This window comes from Typopeltis vanoorti, chromosome 21, assembly GCF_054136105.1.
Source record: "Typopeltis vanoorti isolate ZY-2024b chromosome 21, IOZ_Tvanoo_1.0, whole genome shotgun sequence".
Classification (NCBI taxonomy): domain Eukaryota; kingdom Metazoa; phylum Arthropoda; class Arachnida; order Uropygi; family Thelyphonidae; genus Typopeltis; species Typopeltis vanoorti.
The window spans coordinates 3,197,663-3,213,826 of NC_143569.1; the positions used below are offsets into that span (position 1 = coordinate 3,197,663).

A 16,164-nucleotide genomic window follows, 5' to 3' on the forward strand; every position below is an offset into this window, starting at 1 on the left:
ATTAGTCAGTTTTGACGTCTCTGCCCTCTTTATGAATGTTCCAATCAATGACACACTCCTTCTTTTACAGAACAAATTCCCTCCAGATATCACCGCGCTCTTTGCGCATGTATTATGTTCCGATTATTTTGTGTGGCAAAACGCTTTATACCTACCAAAAGAAGACACAGCCATGGGCTCGCCATTATTCCCCCCCTATTGCTAACTTTTACATGGAACATTTTGAGCAACTTGCTTTAGGTTCCTCCCCTTTAAAACCCAAAGCTGGCTTAGATACTTTGACAATGTTTTTGTGATCTAGTCCCATGGTCGCCAGACACTAGGCACATTCCCTAGCCACCTAAACAAACAACACAAATGCATGCAGTTCACAATTGCGATGAAAAAAACAGAACACACTTCTGTTTCTAGATACACGTCACACATCTTCCTTCTGGCAATCTTTCCTTCAAGGTTTACCGAAAACCGACACATACTGCTCAATATATACACATAAACTCCTACCACCACCCAATACGAAAACTAGGTGTCATCAATACTAAAAAAAAACAGGGCCCTGAAAATCTGCTCCAGTGAACAGGCACTGAAAGACAAATTTAAAATGATTAGCAATTCTTTCTAAAAAATTTGGTACAGCCAAAACACTATTAACAAAATTCTCTACAAGACCTCAATAAAAAACAAAGACAAACCAGACTACAACAAAACTATAACCATTCCCTACATTAAAGGAACATCAGACAAAATAAACAGAGTACTACAAAAATACAACCTCAAATCCACCTTTAAACCCCTGCAAAATTAAAAAGCTTACTCAACTCATCCAAAGAACCCCCGTGTGGTCCACCATGGAGTATACGTATTCATTGAACCTGTAACATACCATACATAGGAGACACAGGATGCACAATTCCTATCAGACAAAAAGAACATAAACGACACATTAAATATAATAATTATAGTAAAGCTGGCCTTTGAACACCTTACACAGAATTGACTGAAAAAGCACTAGTTGTTTACATCACACCAAAACATGGTAGAACGTAAATTTAAGGAAGCCTGTGAGATCATTATCAACCACCCCAATCTAAACAATAATGATGGTCTAAAAATCCCATACATATGGAAGGCATATATTTGACCTAACAGATAAGCTGGTGTTGATGGTTATTCATGAATTATTTTTCACAGTATTAACAACACCTCGCACACTTTTATCACAAAGATGTTTTATTAACGCTTGTATATGTGACAGTGAGTGAACATCATGGCCCAAAGAAATCATCAGGAAAATAAAACCAATTCATGTTAAACCACCCGTATTTATGGATTACCAGAAATCCACAAATCTAAAATTCCCCTACGCCCATAGTCGATAGCATAGATAGTCCCACATATAAACTGGCCCAGCATTTAGCCAAGTCGCTTTCCTCCTTACTGGCAACTCCTCTACTTTTGTAAAAAATTCAGTCCATTTCAAAACACTGGTTAAAAATCTAATCCTAAAAGATTCAGACATAATGGTTAGTTTCAATGTCACCTCCTTATTTACCCATGTACCACTTATAGACACTCTTGATTTAATCAAGTCTAAATTTCCCCCTGATATTTTTGAATTATTTCAATTTACCATGAATGCAGGTTACTTTACATGGGGAGGAAAATTCTACAAACAGATTAATGGTAATGCTATGGGTCCCCCCCCCCTTCTTTCTCCCCTGTTAGCAAATTTTTACATGGAACACTTTAAAAACAAAGAACTTACCACAGCTACATACAAGCCACAGGTGTAGTTGCGCTATGTAGATGATGTGTTTGCCATCTGGCCCCATGGACAAGACACTTTGGATGCTTTTGTCACCTACCTAAACAGCCAACACCCCAAAATTCACTTCACAGTAAGAAAAGAATCAAATAACTGTTTACCATTTCTTGACGCATTAGTTACCTGCCTTTCAGATGGATCACTATCTTTTTCTATTTATAGAAAGCCTACACACACAGGAAGATACCTACATAAACAATCACATCATCATCCAGTCCAACAGTATAGCATTTTAAAAACACTTACACACAGAGCCATTTGTTTTAACAATACAGCTCTTACCACTGATCTCCAATACCTGCGCCATACGTTCTTAGCCAATAGCTACAATCCCTACAAAATAGATAAAATACTACATAGACTATTTCTATTCCCTATGTCAGAGATACATCGGAAAAGATAGCCAAAGTATTGTTGAAACATAGCCTTCACACCACTTTCAAACCTCATGTCAAGCTGGCAACTCTGATCTGTTCACCTAAGGATAAACTTCACCCTTTAGCACACCCAGGAGTGTATGAAGTTCCTTGTGACTGTGACTTGGCCTATTATGAGCAAACAGGAAGATCAGTGAACATCTGCCTGGAAGAACATGAAAGATACGTTTGCTACTATTACTGTGGCAAGTCGGGACTGGCAGACCACACTTTGGACACTCATTCACACAGGATTAGATGGAGGAAAACGAATGTGCTATTTAGGAGTCGTTATAGATCTGAAAGATTATTTTTTGAGTCAGCAATGGCTTTGAAGAATTCTCCCAACCTTAACAAATATGGTTGCATTAATTTGCCAGAAATTTGGGAGACGGTTATCCTAAGAAAAACTCCTGGATAGCTGCTTTTTTCCATTAGAGGGTGCCAAAAATAGGACTTTAGATCTTTTGTCTTTTGCAATTATATTGTTTCACTCACTCACTGTCGCGTATACAAGTGTTGAATTTTGAATGAAAATATTTTTACTAAGAAATATCTCATTCAGAATTTAACAAGAAAAAGAAAAAAACTAAAAGGGGAAATGCTTGTAAATAAGTGAAGAAAACAATTTTGTTTAAAGAATAGTACTAATACAAACTTTGTAATATTAATTAAAGATGAAAGATGTAATTTTTCTGTAAAAAGATTATAATGTAAGAAGTTTCTCTATAAAGATATATGTTAGAGCATAATAACGAAGGATCAAAATCCATTAATGACAACCTCGGATAAATTGTAGCCCATGGCAATTTGCTTACGTGCAAACAGCACGCGCACAGTGTTTTTTTCCGGGAAGATGCGGCAATCGTATGGAAGATTCCAGGAAGATAGGAATGAAACAGGAGTCAGACAGAAAGTTTTGAGTGAAAGATGGCGCTAGAGATACAAGGTATAAAACGGGTTTGTCCAACCCCCCCGTTCAGGGCTTTTGAGGATTTTTCATCTGGAGTTGCTGCAGAAGTTCCGGTGGAGTCGGGAAGAGTTCGAGGTCTAGTTGATAGCGGGCAGCTATTCTCTGCTGTCGTTTCGCGATGTCGGGTGGAAGGATTAGACGAAGAAATATTAGGTACTTTTCCGAGTAAGCCCTGAAGAACCTGGCCGCCATATATGTCCACATGGATCAATTCAATCCATGCTGTTTCCAGTTGAGAAGACGATGAAAGGACAGAACAAAGAAGGCCAAACCTAGCCATGAGTTATAATCACCAAGGACGAGATCGAACATTCGGAGGGAAATTATAAAGAAAGGATAGACGGTATAAGTTACAGGAATGTGGTAATGTAAAACCCTTTATAATTCCTTTGTTAACAAAGAACGGAATAATGTGTCATGGAAGAAACCAGATGTTAGGTTATATAACTCTAAACTTGTATGAAGGACTATAGTGAGATTTTAGATACCACTGTTTAGAACCAAATGGCTGTTTCTTTAACATTTGTCTAAATGAGTAGTATTTAATTTGCCATAAGTAATGATCTATAAAATTATTGATGTGAATGTTTTAAGAATATGTGTAAGATAGTAAAGATATTTAAGGGATGCTAGCTAGAATTTTGTGTAGTGAAATGAGCCTATTCTTAGATGTGATATGTGAATTACAGTTGATATGTCTAACCTTATAACTTGAGATAACTCTATTCCTATTGAGTCTTTTTATTGTAATGTGTAATCTTTTGAATCTAATAAATGTGTCTTGATTATCTTAACCTGTTTTGTGCCTTGATTTGAATCCAATGCACCGCTTAATAATATTTGAATCTGAGCGGGAGAGAAATATATAACAGAGACCACGACTGCAATCTAATAGTGTTTTAAGAGAGATAGATAAAATTGATATAAGGAGTAATTAATAGATTGATTTACTTTGTATATTTTCTGAAGGTTACTTCTTGGTTAAAAGGAATTTCCAACCTAGCGATCTGGCTGCCGCAGCTTGAACAAATAAGTATTGCCCGAACCCGATTAGGAGGTAACTCCAGACCATTATTGCTGAGGATCAGACTCTATTCAGAAGTCAATCCTTTGTCAATTTATTTAATATACGTAATCATTCTAAGAATCGGTCAAATTGTGTGGATAGATGTAATTGTGAAAAAGATAAATGATATAAGAGATATAAGCAGAACACAATACACAATTAAATAAATTAAACAAATTGTCACAATATAACACAAGTGTGTTGTGCTCTGATGATGCTGAATTGAAAAGCAGCGAAATATAAGCGTTAATAAAACATCTTTGTGATAAAAGTGTGTGAGGTGTTAATACTGTGAAAAATAAGTCATGAATATATTCGACCCATGGAACCTTCCTCTATAACAACTATAAACAGAACTGTAGTAAATCCAGGATCCTAAATCAAAAATAACAAAAGTAACAGTGATGTCCTATTTTTACTGAAAGAAAACTATAAGAAAAAATGTTTATTCATGTTATCTTAAATTAAATCTAGCTTGATTTTTTTTTTTTTTTAATTTTTTTTTTAACTAGAGGTTATGTCAGGAGAATAACGTGATCAGATCGTTTCTCTAGCTTACGGTTTGTAATGTAACTCAGCTTGTCTTGTATATTTGTGGATGCTCCAGATGATGATCTTGATATGAAGATCGAAACGTCGGGATAATAAAAAGAGTTAGTTATAACACGATTGTAAAATCCATATCGAAAATTAATGGAAGTAAGATACATAAAACTCTACTTTGAGCCTCATTTAGAAGTTTTTCTTTCTTAACTTGTTTAACTGTCCTTAATTAGTTAATGCTAATTTAGAGTATTATTACATGCATAGAAATATTGTTTTTAATCCAGTTAATATTATGCTTTAAGAAATGTTGATATTTTAAATACTTTATTTTTCCACTCCAGCAATTAATACTGTGCACATGGAATCTCAGGCAGATCAGCAAGTTAGGATTGCACAAAAACCACTTTCAGAAACAAATCCAGAATTTCCAGAATTGAGGTTTTTGAGGAATATGACACAGGCACAGGATGGAGAAATTTTCAAGATTCCGTTGCCTTCCACTTTTCATGTTGAAAAGTATGCCGATAAGGTAAGTTAAACTAATTGATGAAAGAAATTCACTTAAACATATTTCATTTTTTAATGTAATATTTGATTTTCACCATAGTTAATTTATTTTAGAATAGCATTTATGATCTGTGGCTTTGTCTCAGACTCTTCAGTAATTAATTATTGTGATTAAATTCACTATAATGGTGTTTGCTATACTTTGTGCTTCCTTACTCTACACACACACACACACACACACACACACCCCACCTACCTGTATGTGCACACTTTTTAATGAATGATATATTTTGAAATTTTCAATCTAAAATGAAATTTTTGCATGGCCAGCACATGCAGTTCAGTGAAAAAGCTGTACAATTTACTACACTTGGATCATTGTGGCTAGATGTGAGGAAGTGAGATAGAATGTAATCATTTGAGTACTGTAGATTTCTAATCCATAGAAAATAAAAATACTTGGAAGAAGCTGTTTGAAGTTACATCAGATGTGGATGGTAACTGACTGCATTTTGAAGCAAGTGGAGGAATTATGGATGGCACTTATTTGAGCACTTCCCCCATGAAAGTGCCCATACTTTAATAAAGGAGTCAGTGCAAGTTAAGAGATGATATGGATAAGACATGGATTTTCCAGAATCTAAACAGAATCATGAATATTTAGGAAGCTTTTAGATTTCTTATTGAGAAACACTATGCTAGTATAAATGTGGTACTGATTTGTATGATGTAAGTAGCCATTTAGGAGAAAAATAACTTCTGAAACAGAAGGAGAAACTAAGGTTTCTAAAAGGGGAGATGGCTCTCCACACACACACACACATTTGTGTACATTCTTCCTTCAACATGATTGAGTTCACGTTACCACGAGTGCACTTGATTTGTTCAGATCTGATGTTATACAGTCCATCTCAAAGATACCATTTTGTGGTTGAGGAAAGGACTCTTGCTACAGTGAATTCTAGTTTCCTCGTAATTTTTCTCAAACTGTATTGTCATAGCACTTGCTGTATGACATGCTACATTATCTGTAAGAGGTGCACTATCATGTAGGAGAAATGGATTTGTTCCGTAAAACATTTCTGGATGCTTAGTAGCACAATGTACTTATACTTTTACACCTGAGCCACCAAACATCCCAGTGGAATAATTTTTTGGGTACGTAAGGTATTCTCTCTCTCTCTCTGCATGTGTGTGCATGCGTGCACACACAAAACTCACACTTGCTCACCCAGTCAGAAAAGGATTTAGTATTGGTTCCTCACTACTTTTTTCTTCCAGTGTCTGAGGACCAGTCAACGCTCTTTACACCACTGTAGTCGGCACTGTTGGTTGCCATGGTAAATGTTTGTCTTGTGTACAGTTGCCTTTCTTTAGAAGTCAAGACACTACAGTTGTTTACACTGTGTCCCTACAGAACCTGTACCTGTAGACTCGGAACTTCAATTGATAGTGTCCTTGTTGGACTGCATTGATTTCTGTGCCACTTTTTCAAACATCCTTTGGATGTCTTGCCTTGAGGTAGCACCCTCATATTTCACTCAGCTGATAATGTTGCCTTCAACTGATTATGAGTGATGAAGCCTTTCACCATTGTTTTTTTCATCTCTGTATGTACTGAGATGGTATATGGTGTACAATTGACCATAGTTGTATGTTTATTTGTCTCATTTAATAGCATAAGCTGAGTATAAAAACAGGAATATATATATATGTGTGTGTGTCTCATCAGCTAGACATTGTGTGTGCGTACATGCATGTTCTATTTCTGTTAGGCCAAAGCTTCATGTTTGAATAAACAGTGAAATATATTCCATTTGGGATATATTCATCTTTACTTTAAAGGCAACAACAAAAAAATCTGTTTGCTCTGAAACCTTAAGGTCAGAGGCACTTAAATTCTTAAAACTAGCAAATTTCAAGCAAAAATTGGATATTTTCTTAAAAGATCACAAGATCTGAAATGAAATGCAATTTGCTATTTATTCCAGTATGTGAATCTTGCCAAAAGCAAAAGTAAAAATGCACTGTAATTTTAACTATTTTTGAAGTTTGAAATGGTGCTGTCTTTCATGCTTTAGAATCTTAAAAATTTAACTCATAAAATGCAAATATACATGTACAGTTCAGTAGTTCTGTCTTCTGTTATGACTGCTCTCTTACTTAGAGATAAGATTATGATGTCAGATCATACAGTAAACTTCATTAGACTTTTGCTTGAAATATGGGTATATTCGTAGAAAGAACATAGCATCTCAAATCAAAGCAGAGATCAGCTTTGATAAACAGGAGGTGTTTCTAATTTGGTATGCATGTAGTATATTGGTTGAATAGTATAGTGATGTGTCTCATACTTGGATTCTTTGAGATTTTTCCATGGATTTCAGTTGACTGTATTTGGTCTCATTTAAGGATAGTTGTAAATCTGCATTTTACTGCTGATGCAGAAACTCATCTGCCACTGGCAGGTGAGTCTTTGGTTTTGTAACTACAAGATTTTTGTATTAAGTGAGATATGCAGGGTAGCACCATCAAAATTATGAATTGGAATTTCTAATTAATAAAAGACAATTATTGATATACAGGAACAAAAGATTAGATCCCTTGAGAACACTTGCATTAATAGTTGAAGATGAGAAACTGAGTTATCAGAAAGGAAATTAGTTACTCGCAAAGCAAACACTATAGAATGGTAGCTTGCTTGAAAGCCTTATATCAAATTTACTGCGAATTCAGTTATTTCTTGAATCTCTTATCTTTTGATAATATGTAAGGAGCTAATTGCTGTATGCAAGAGGATTCTGCCAGCGGGAAACAGCAGACTTCATATAATGAATGCTGATTGAGGGATAAATATAATAAGAAGATCTGGCATTGTCTTCAGGCAGTTCCACTTGAATTGTTTGTACGAAAAAGAAATGTGGAAGCAGTTTTAGACAGAAGTTTCTAATGATTTTGGCAGTGAATCAGAGGATATAGCTTGCTTCTTGTAGACAGGCTTATACGTTGGTTATGCATTATTAAAACACTTAAGGAAATGAACAACGTAGTTAAGGATATAAATTAAATTATACTTTAATAAATATTTTCCGATATTTCAGCAATGTCACGTTGCCATCTTGTAAAGGAACTTACAAAAAAAGGCAGAGGGCACCATCAGGACTTTTAGGAGAACAATAGCTTCATCTCTTCATTCCCAGTTACTGTGTTTGTAGTGCCTACGTGCACATGCCTTTTTTTTGTAAGTTCCTTTAGAAGATGGCAACATGACGTTGCCGAAATATCGGAAAATATTTATTCAAGTATAATTTAATTTATATCCTTAACTACGTTGTTCATTTTCGTAAGTGTTTTAATAAGATATAGCTTGTTGTTTAGCAATGAAACATGATATCAGCGTTTCTGAAATTATGGCAAAAAGGATGGTTATCCTTCCAGAGATTTTAGGCCCATTGGCTTATTCCTGTTCTCAGTTGTAATGATGTTGATAATGTCGAGTGCTATGAGTAAGAAGATCCGAGCAGAAGAAGATTGGCAGAACCCGCCATTGAATATTAATTAATGAGGCAAGGATAAATGTGAAACTTAAGGGGTGTTTTTTAACTTCAGACAGAATGGCAGCTGAACTGTTTGGACATAAACGAAGTGGAAGAAATTTGGGATAGATATTTCCAATAATCTCACCAACCATAGGATACTGCTACTACAGTATTTAGGAATAAGACTAAATGTCTGCTTTTATGAAATTGGGCTTGTTTAATTTTTATCTTCATGCATGATGCTTTCATTGGCTAGGCAGACTTTGTGAGACTGGCCTTTTCCCTTGCTAAAACACTGGCTGATATCAGTCCTTGTTGCATCAGTCACTGCATTATCTCAATCTGTGTGATATGTGCTTGCAAAATGATAACTCAGTATTTCAACTATAGTGAGCATCCATTAAAGTATTCTTCCCTAACATTTCTTCCTTTTTCTTGCCATGTAGCAAAAGAAGTCCTTTGTCCTGCTCACCTAATTTCTCATTACTGCTCACAATCCTGCTGATCATCTCTTTCCTTATATATGCTCCAAAACATTTTCTCTTTTTTTTCTTAGATCCTGTTTAATAATGCTATTCATTTATTTAATGTAATCTGACCCTAAGTATGCAATCTGATACTGCTTTCCTTAAATACCCCTCGACTATTTCCTACATGCTACAAAAAAAAGGAACACATCCTTCCCGTGCAGTTCTTATGCCATTCAATCACCAGCTTTTGGTTCACGTATAACCCTTCTTGATGGGATGGAAATCACTTTGAATGGACAAAAAATAGAGAATGTAAAAGTTTTGAATACCTTGGAAGTTTGATGACAGATGACAATAGATCTAATTATGAAATTAAGAACAGAATTAAAAAAAGCAAAAGCAGCATTTTTCCAAAAATATACCACATATTAGGAAACAGAAATCTGAACAAACAGTTAAAAGTAAGAATCCTCGAGACAATGATCTGGAGCTTGGGGACATATGGATGCGAGTCCTAGACTATCAGTAAGGAGATGAGTGACCAGTTGAATACATCTGAAATGTGGTGCTTGAGAAAAATGGATCATATCAGCTGGACTGAAAGCGTGAGCAATGAAGAGGTTCTTAAAAGCTTCAAGGTGAAAAGAGACTATATGACTAATATCCAAAGAAGAAGAAAAGTGGCATTTGCAGGACATTTGATGAGAGTGTTCTTCTGGAGAGCTCCCCAGAATAATATTGCAGGGGATGGTGGAGGGAAGGAGAGGAAGACCTCGACTGCAGTGGAAAGACAACATCAAAGACTGGACGGGCAAGCATCTTACAGAAGCAAGAGATAGAGAGGCATGTAAGCAGACTGTTCATCAGCTGCAATACTCTTAAAAGAGGAGGCCACAGGATTAGATTAGATAACCCTTCTGAAGTGAAAATCCATATGCTTAAACAATTTCCAGATCAAATAACTTCAAATTAATTTACATTATCTTCTTTAACTTTTTTCCCCTTCTGTTGAACTTCTGCTTTTGCAAGCTACAGTTGATGTCATTAGCATTGCCAGAAACGCCTCACCCTTATTCCTGATGCATCTGGTGTTAGTATACATATATTGCAATAGCTCCTTGGGCTTACAAGTCCCATTGAATGTTTTAATGTGTCTTTCAGATTTTCTTCTTCTTCCAGGCTTATAGGCCAAGTGGCCTGTTCCAGACTCACTTCTATCTTTTTAATGGTCTTTCTCTGCATCGAGTACCTTATGGGTGATAATTTAGAATTTGTTTAGGTATTCTGCTTCTATTCATTCTCAGTACGTGTTCTTTCCATTTTTCTGTATAGCAAATAACTGTTTCATTCAGGGATTTAGTTATTCCAAGTTTATTTCTGATTTTGCTACTTTTCATTTCATCCATTATTGTGACTCCTTCAGTTCTGTGCAGAACTGAAGAATCTTTCAGATTTTATGCATAATTATTATTATTAACACCAGACTTCCGTATAGGTTTGTGTGTAGCAGCCAGTGATGAATCCAAAAGATTCATCACTCACTGGCTGTTACACACAAAGCTCATCAAATTGTGCTTAAACTCATTCAATGTACAGGGTGTTCGGGATAAATTTGACATATTTATAATTAATTATATTTTTCCGTAAGTTACATGTATTAACACACACTTCTCTTCATTTAAAAGTTTGGACCCTTCTTCATTCATATACAAGATGTCAGAAAGGATGGATAGCTGGAACCCACCTGAATCATGGAAGAGAATAACTTGTATCATGATGATTCGTGCCCGCCATCAAAATAAGGATATTACGACTGCTGCCCAATGCTCCCTGAATACAGTAAAAACAATCAGGCATGAACTAGAGACTTGCAATGGTGACTACGAGGATGTAGCAAGAAGAAAGATCCCTAGCAGACGATCTGATTGCGTTCGTACAGCAGAATTCCTCGCAAATCTGCAGGAACAGGTGTTGAAGAACCCTGGCATTGGAATTCGGGCTTTGTTCGTGGAGTTGCTAACTGTAGTCAAGCCCTGGATAACAAGGGTAGCCAATGGTAGGCCGTATGTATGGCAGCAGGATTCGGCCCCTTGCCACACCTCTGGGAAAAGTCAAAAATGGTTGTCTGAAAATTTCTACGACTTCACCAGTCCAAATGTTTGGCCTCCAAACTCCCCAGACCTTAACCCCATGGATTATTTTGTATGGGGCGCAGTTGAAAAAGACACCAATCGCACTTCCAGTAATACAAAAGCCCAGTTAATGGATAAAATTAAAACAGTTTTTGCGGCCCTTCCCAGGGAGACTGTAGCATCAGCTTGTTTGAGGTTCCGAAGCAGAATTGAAGCTGTGATCGATGCTAATGGTGGTTATTTTGAGTAAATCTTGTTGATAGTATTGTAATTAACTCTGCCTGTAATGTTTTTTTGTCAATTCATTAAATTTAATAGATACAAAGAAGATTTTCTTTTTCCTTACGAAACTGTCAAATTTATCCCGAACACCCTGTATTTGCATTCACCACAATTTCAGGCAATGGATTCCACTTGCCAACCACTCTATGCTCCTTTATAGCCTTGCTCACACCCTCTCTGTATAGCATCCAGGTATATCCCATTGTTGTACCCCCTTCTCCCATTCTATGAAAAATTTCTTCCAAATTAGATGGTAAAAACTTTTTACCAACTTAAATGTTTCAATCATATCCCCTTTTTACTAACGTAAATGTTTCAATCATATCCCCTTTCTTCCTCCAGTTCAGAATATGTTGCAAACTTTACCCATTCACTGTACTAACGTACTGTAGGTTGATCAACCAACCTCTCGTGCATGGGCTCAACATAAAATCTGCATTCCCTCAATCTGTCCTCATATGCCATCCCCCCCCCCCAAAAAAAAAAAAACCCTTTCCAGTATATCCTCATCACCATGAAAACTGGGGGACCAAATCAGTGCGGTTGGTCCCCTGGTTTGCATACGATATATCCATACGAGGCCTGATCAGATCCTTTTGCAATGGAGCCAGAACCTCTGTATTTCTACAGGTTAAGGCCCTCACATTGCCATAATCTAATGTGATGTCTTCACAACTTGTGCACTGTGACCTCTGAACTTCAGATCTTTGTCCACCACACTCCAACGTCTCTTATCTCCTCAACTTCCTCCAAAATTTTCCTGCCAAGTGTGTACTTTGCATCCCATTGTTACCTATCAAATTTCAGAACCTTACACTTTGCCACATTTAATTGACAGTTCCATGCTGTTGCCCACTCATACAATTTATTCAAGTCCTCCTGCTGTAAGGACACACTCTCTTTACATCTGCTTGATTCCTCATTACTCTCAAGTTTTGCATCATCTGCAGTATAGTTGTATATATCACCAGTTAAATCCATCCCAATATCATTAATATACAAATTAACCTCCCTCTCAGCTAGGACGTATATACACGTCTAGCAAAATCTGGATACGATTCATACTACCTGTTGAAAGAACATAGATAAGAAGTGGAACCAAATATATTATTTTTTCTACTTCTTTTATTTTATAATTATAGTTTTTAATGTCAGTGCAAAATAAGAGATCCTTTCATACTTTCTACATTTAAATATTGTATCACATTGGAAGATCATTTTATTCTCCCAGAACTTGAGTCAAAATAATTATTTCTGTCAAACAATTATTTTATAAATTAATGAAAATCCAAATCTTAAAAAAAATATGGCTTCATCTCTTCCAAATTAAGTTTTCTTTATTTTTTAATCATAATCTTAGTTCAAAGATTAGTTCACAGATTGGATGAAAGTGTGCACTTTTACAATTTTGCTTTATACAGAACTATATGTAAATCTTGAATCATATCACGTAATGTATAATCTTTATAATGTAACCTGAATTGCTCATTACAAATTGAAATAAATGGCTGTTATGTACATATTTTCTGCTAGTTTAGATATTATGTGGCAGTTTTGAAGTAGCAATACTTCCCCTATAGTTTATCATTCAAAACATGCATGGGTCAAAAGTAAAATATCATTTTCAAATTTTTGGTAATAGAATTAGAATTGTATTTCTCCTTTGATAGCTACCCCCCCTCCCCTCCAAACTGTCTCACATGCTTGCACAAACACACACACAACTGTGAGGTAACATAACTGCATTTTCTTTTTATTTGGAATTTGTTATTTTTCCATAGTAATTGTACCAGATAACTTTTAATATTTTGATACTGATATGAAATTGTGATTATTATAAATTAACATATTTTGTATATTTTCTCATCTATATTATTTCCTGATTATTATAAATCAGGAAATTATGTGATATTCAGTAACTGGGGAAACTAATGTTTTGAATATTTGCTAATCAATCAGAAAGTTGAAAAACAAAACAAATTTCTGCATGTATTTAGCTATTACGTGAGACTTTTTACTGTGTCTACTGGGACGTCCATGCATCAAAAGTGCCTCTCTTTCTCAATAATCCTCGTTAGCTTACAGTTACTTGAGCAGAAAGGAATATTAACAATTATATCTAAGACACAATTCATTTCTGAGATGGCAAGTAGCAGAAACATTCAGGGGGGGAAAAAAATTCAGATGCTGATGATGATGAGAGAAATTTGTCTAAGTCTGAAGATTTTGCCTGTTTATCCTATCCATAAAAATGAGAAAACTGAAGGTGAGAAATACAGAGGAATTTCCCCTGCTGAGTGTACCAAGTAGAATATATGCAAATATACATGCAGAGAGGCCAAGAAGAGTTGTTGGAGAACAAAGAATCAAGCTTACATACACTTGGTATGGTATAAGCTTTACAAAACATTGTAATCATAATCATCTAGTGCAGTGATGAGCAACCCACGGACCACATGCAGCCCTCCAACTACTAACCTGCAGCCTGCCGAACGTTGTACTTCATTTAGCTGAAGTGTAAAAATTTTAGCAAAAGGCACAATGTGTTATCAATATGAAGCACACGTTAAGAGATCATATGACACAAGCAGTCATACTTTAATGATATATGAAAGTGCTTGCATTATTCTTGAATAAACTTATCGTCAGTTTAACGAAAGATGGACACGTGACTATTTTTTTACTTGCATAAAAGACCATGCTATTTGCTTGATATGTGTGAAAAGATACTTGTCCTCAAGGAATATAACATCAAGAGGCATTATGAAACTTAACATTTTTCAAAATTTGACAATTTGCAAGGACAGTTGTGCAAAGATAAAGTGAATCAACTGCAAAAAAATCTTAAACAATGGCAAAATGTATTTAGAGTTGTTAGTCAAATTTTGCAAAAAAAGAATGAAATCATTCTCTGATGGAGAAATAGTAAAAGAAAGCTTACTAGCAGTTGTCACTTTCCCTGATAATAAAAAAGATATAATTTCGAAAATCAGCTTGCACGATTTACAATCGCAAGAAGGATTGACAATCTTTTGCAAAGTATTAAAGAAATTTTGCAGGGACATATTTCTAAGTTAGAAATATTGAAAGTTGTGATATGGCACAACTTGCTGTCTTTTTGAGAGGCACAGATTCTAGTTTTTACATCACCGAAGAATTTGCATCTTTAGTTCCAATGAAAGGAACTACTACCTGAATTGATATATACAGGGAACTGAAAACTGTTCTTAATCAATTGACTATCCCAATAGAAAAGATCATCGGTATAACAACAGATAGAGCTCAAGCCATGTCTAGTATGAATGTTGGTCTGTCAGGGTTATTATCCAGAGACATAAAAAGATTAACAGGATGCGAAATAATTATTTCTCACTGCATTTTGCACCAAGAAAATTTTAGCACAAAAGTTTTGAAAATGTCCGATGTTGTTCCACTGATCATGAAAATTATAAATGTTATTAGATCTCGAGGACTGAATCATTGTGAATTTAAGGAATGTTTGAGAGATATGGAAAGTGAATATGGCGATATCCTTTTTAACATTAGGTTCAATGATTAAGTCACGGCACAATATTTAAGTATGTGTACAATTTGAAGAGCAAAATTCAGTTATTCTTGGAGATGAAAGACAACCCATTTCCAGAATTTAATGGCATGGACTGGGTGTGCAATTTTGCATTAACATTACTCAACATTTGAACGAATTAAATGTAAATATTTGAGGTCAGAACAAACTTATTAATGAAATGTTCGATAAAATAAAAGCCTTTGAAAATAAACTAAAAATTTGGAATCGGCAACTGGAAGTTAATAATATGGCTCATTTTCCAATTTTGAGAAAATAAATTCCACCTGAAATGAAAAAATATGCAGAGGAAATACATAGACTACGAAAAGAATTCAGTTGGCGGTTCAAAAACTTGTGTTCATTGTGGCTCGTATGGAATATTAGGTTTTCATTTGTGGCCCACTGAAGAACAAAGGTTGCTCATCACTGATCTAGTGTATGTGGGATATTATACAGAGCAGTACATGTCTAGTATGAATGTTGGTCTGTCGGGATTATTATCCAGAGACATAAAAAGATTAACAGGATGCGAAATAATTATTTCTCACTGCATTTTGCACCAAGAAAATTTTAGCGCAAAAGTTTTGAAAATGTCCAATGTTGTTCCACTGATCATGAAAATTATAAATTTTATTAGATCTCGAGGACTGAATCATTGTGAATTTAAGGAATTTTTGAGAGATATGGAAAGTGAATATGGCAGAGCAGTACATATCTATACTTACACCAGCAGTTAGGATTAAGGATGTATACAAGAGTGTATGCAATGTCAGCTGTTGTTTGTCATCTGTGTGAATCACATTATGAAGAAAAATGATGTAAAGGGGTATAAATAACTAA

At 35.3% G+C, this 16,164-nt stretch overlaps 1 protein-coding gene across 2 annotated transcripts in view; it reads left to right on the forward strand.

Annotated features, from left to right (window-relative positions):
• Window positions 1-16,164, forward strand: part of LOC150094599 (uncharacterized) — a 429,939-nt gene that overhangs the window by 319,955 nt on the left and 93,820 nt on the right. For both annotated transcript variants that reach the window (XM_090411060.1, XM_090411061.1), the window contains one exon: window positions 5,168-5,355. In XM_090411060.1, coding sequence (XP_090267186.1) covers window positions 5,168-5,355 — 188 coding nt within the window. The remainder of the gene's footprint in view (window positions 1-5,167; window positions 5,356-16,164) is intronic.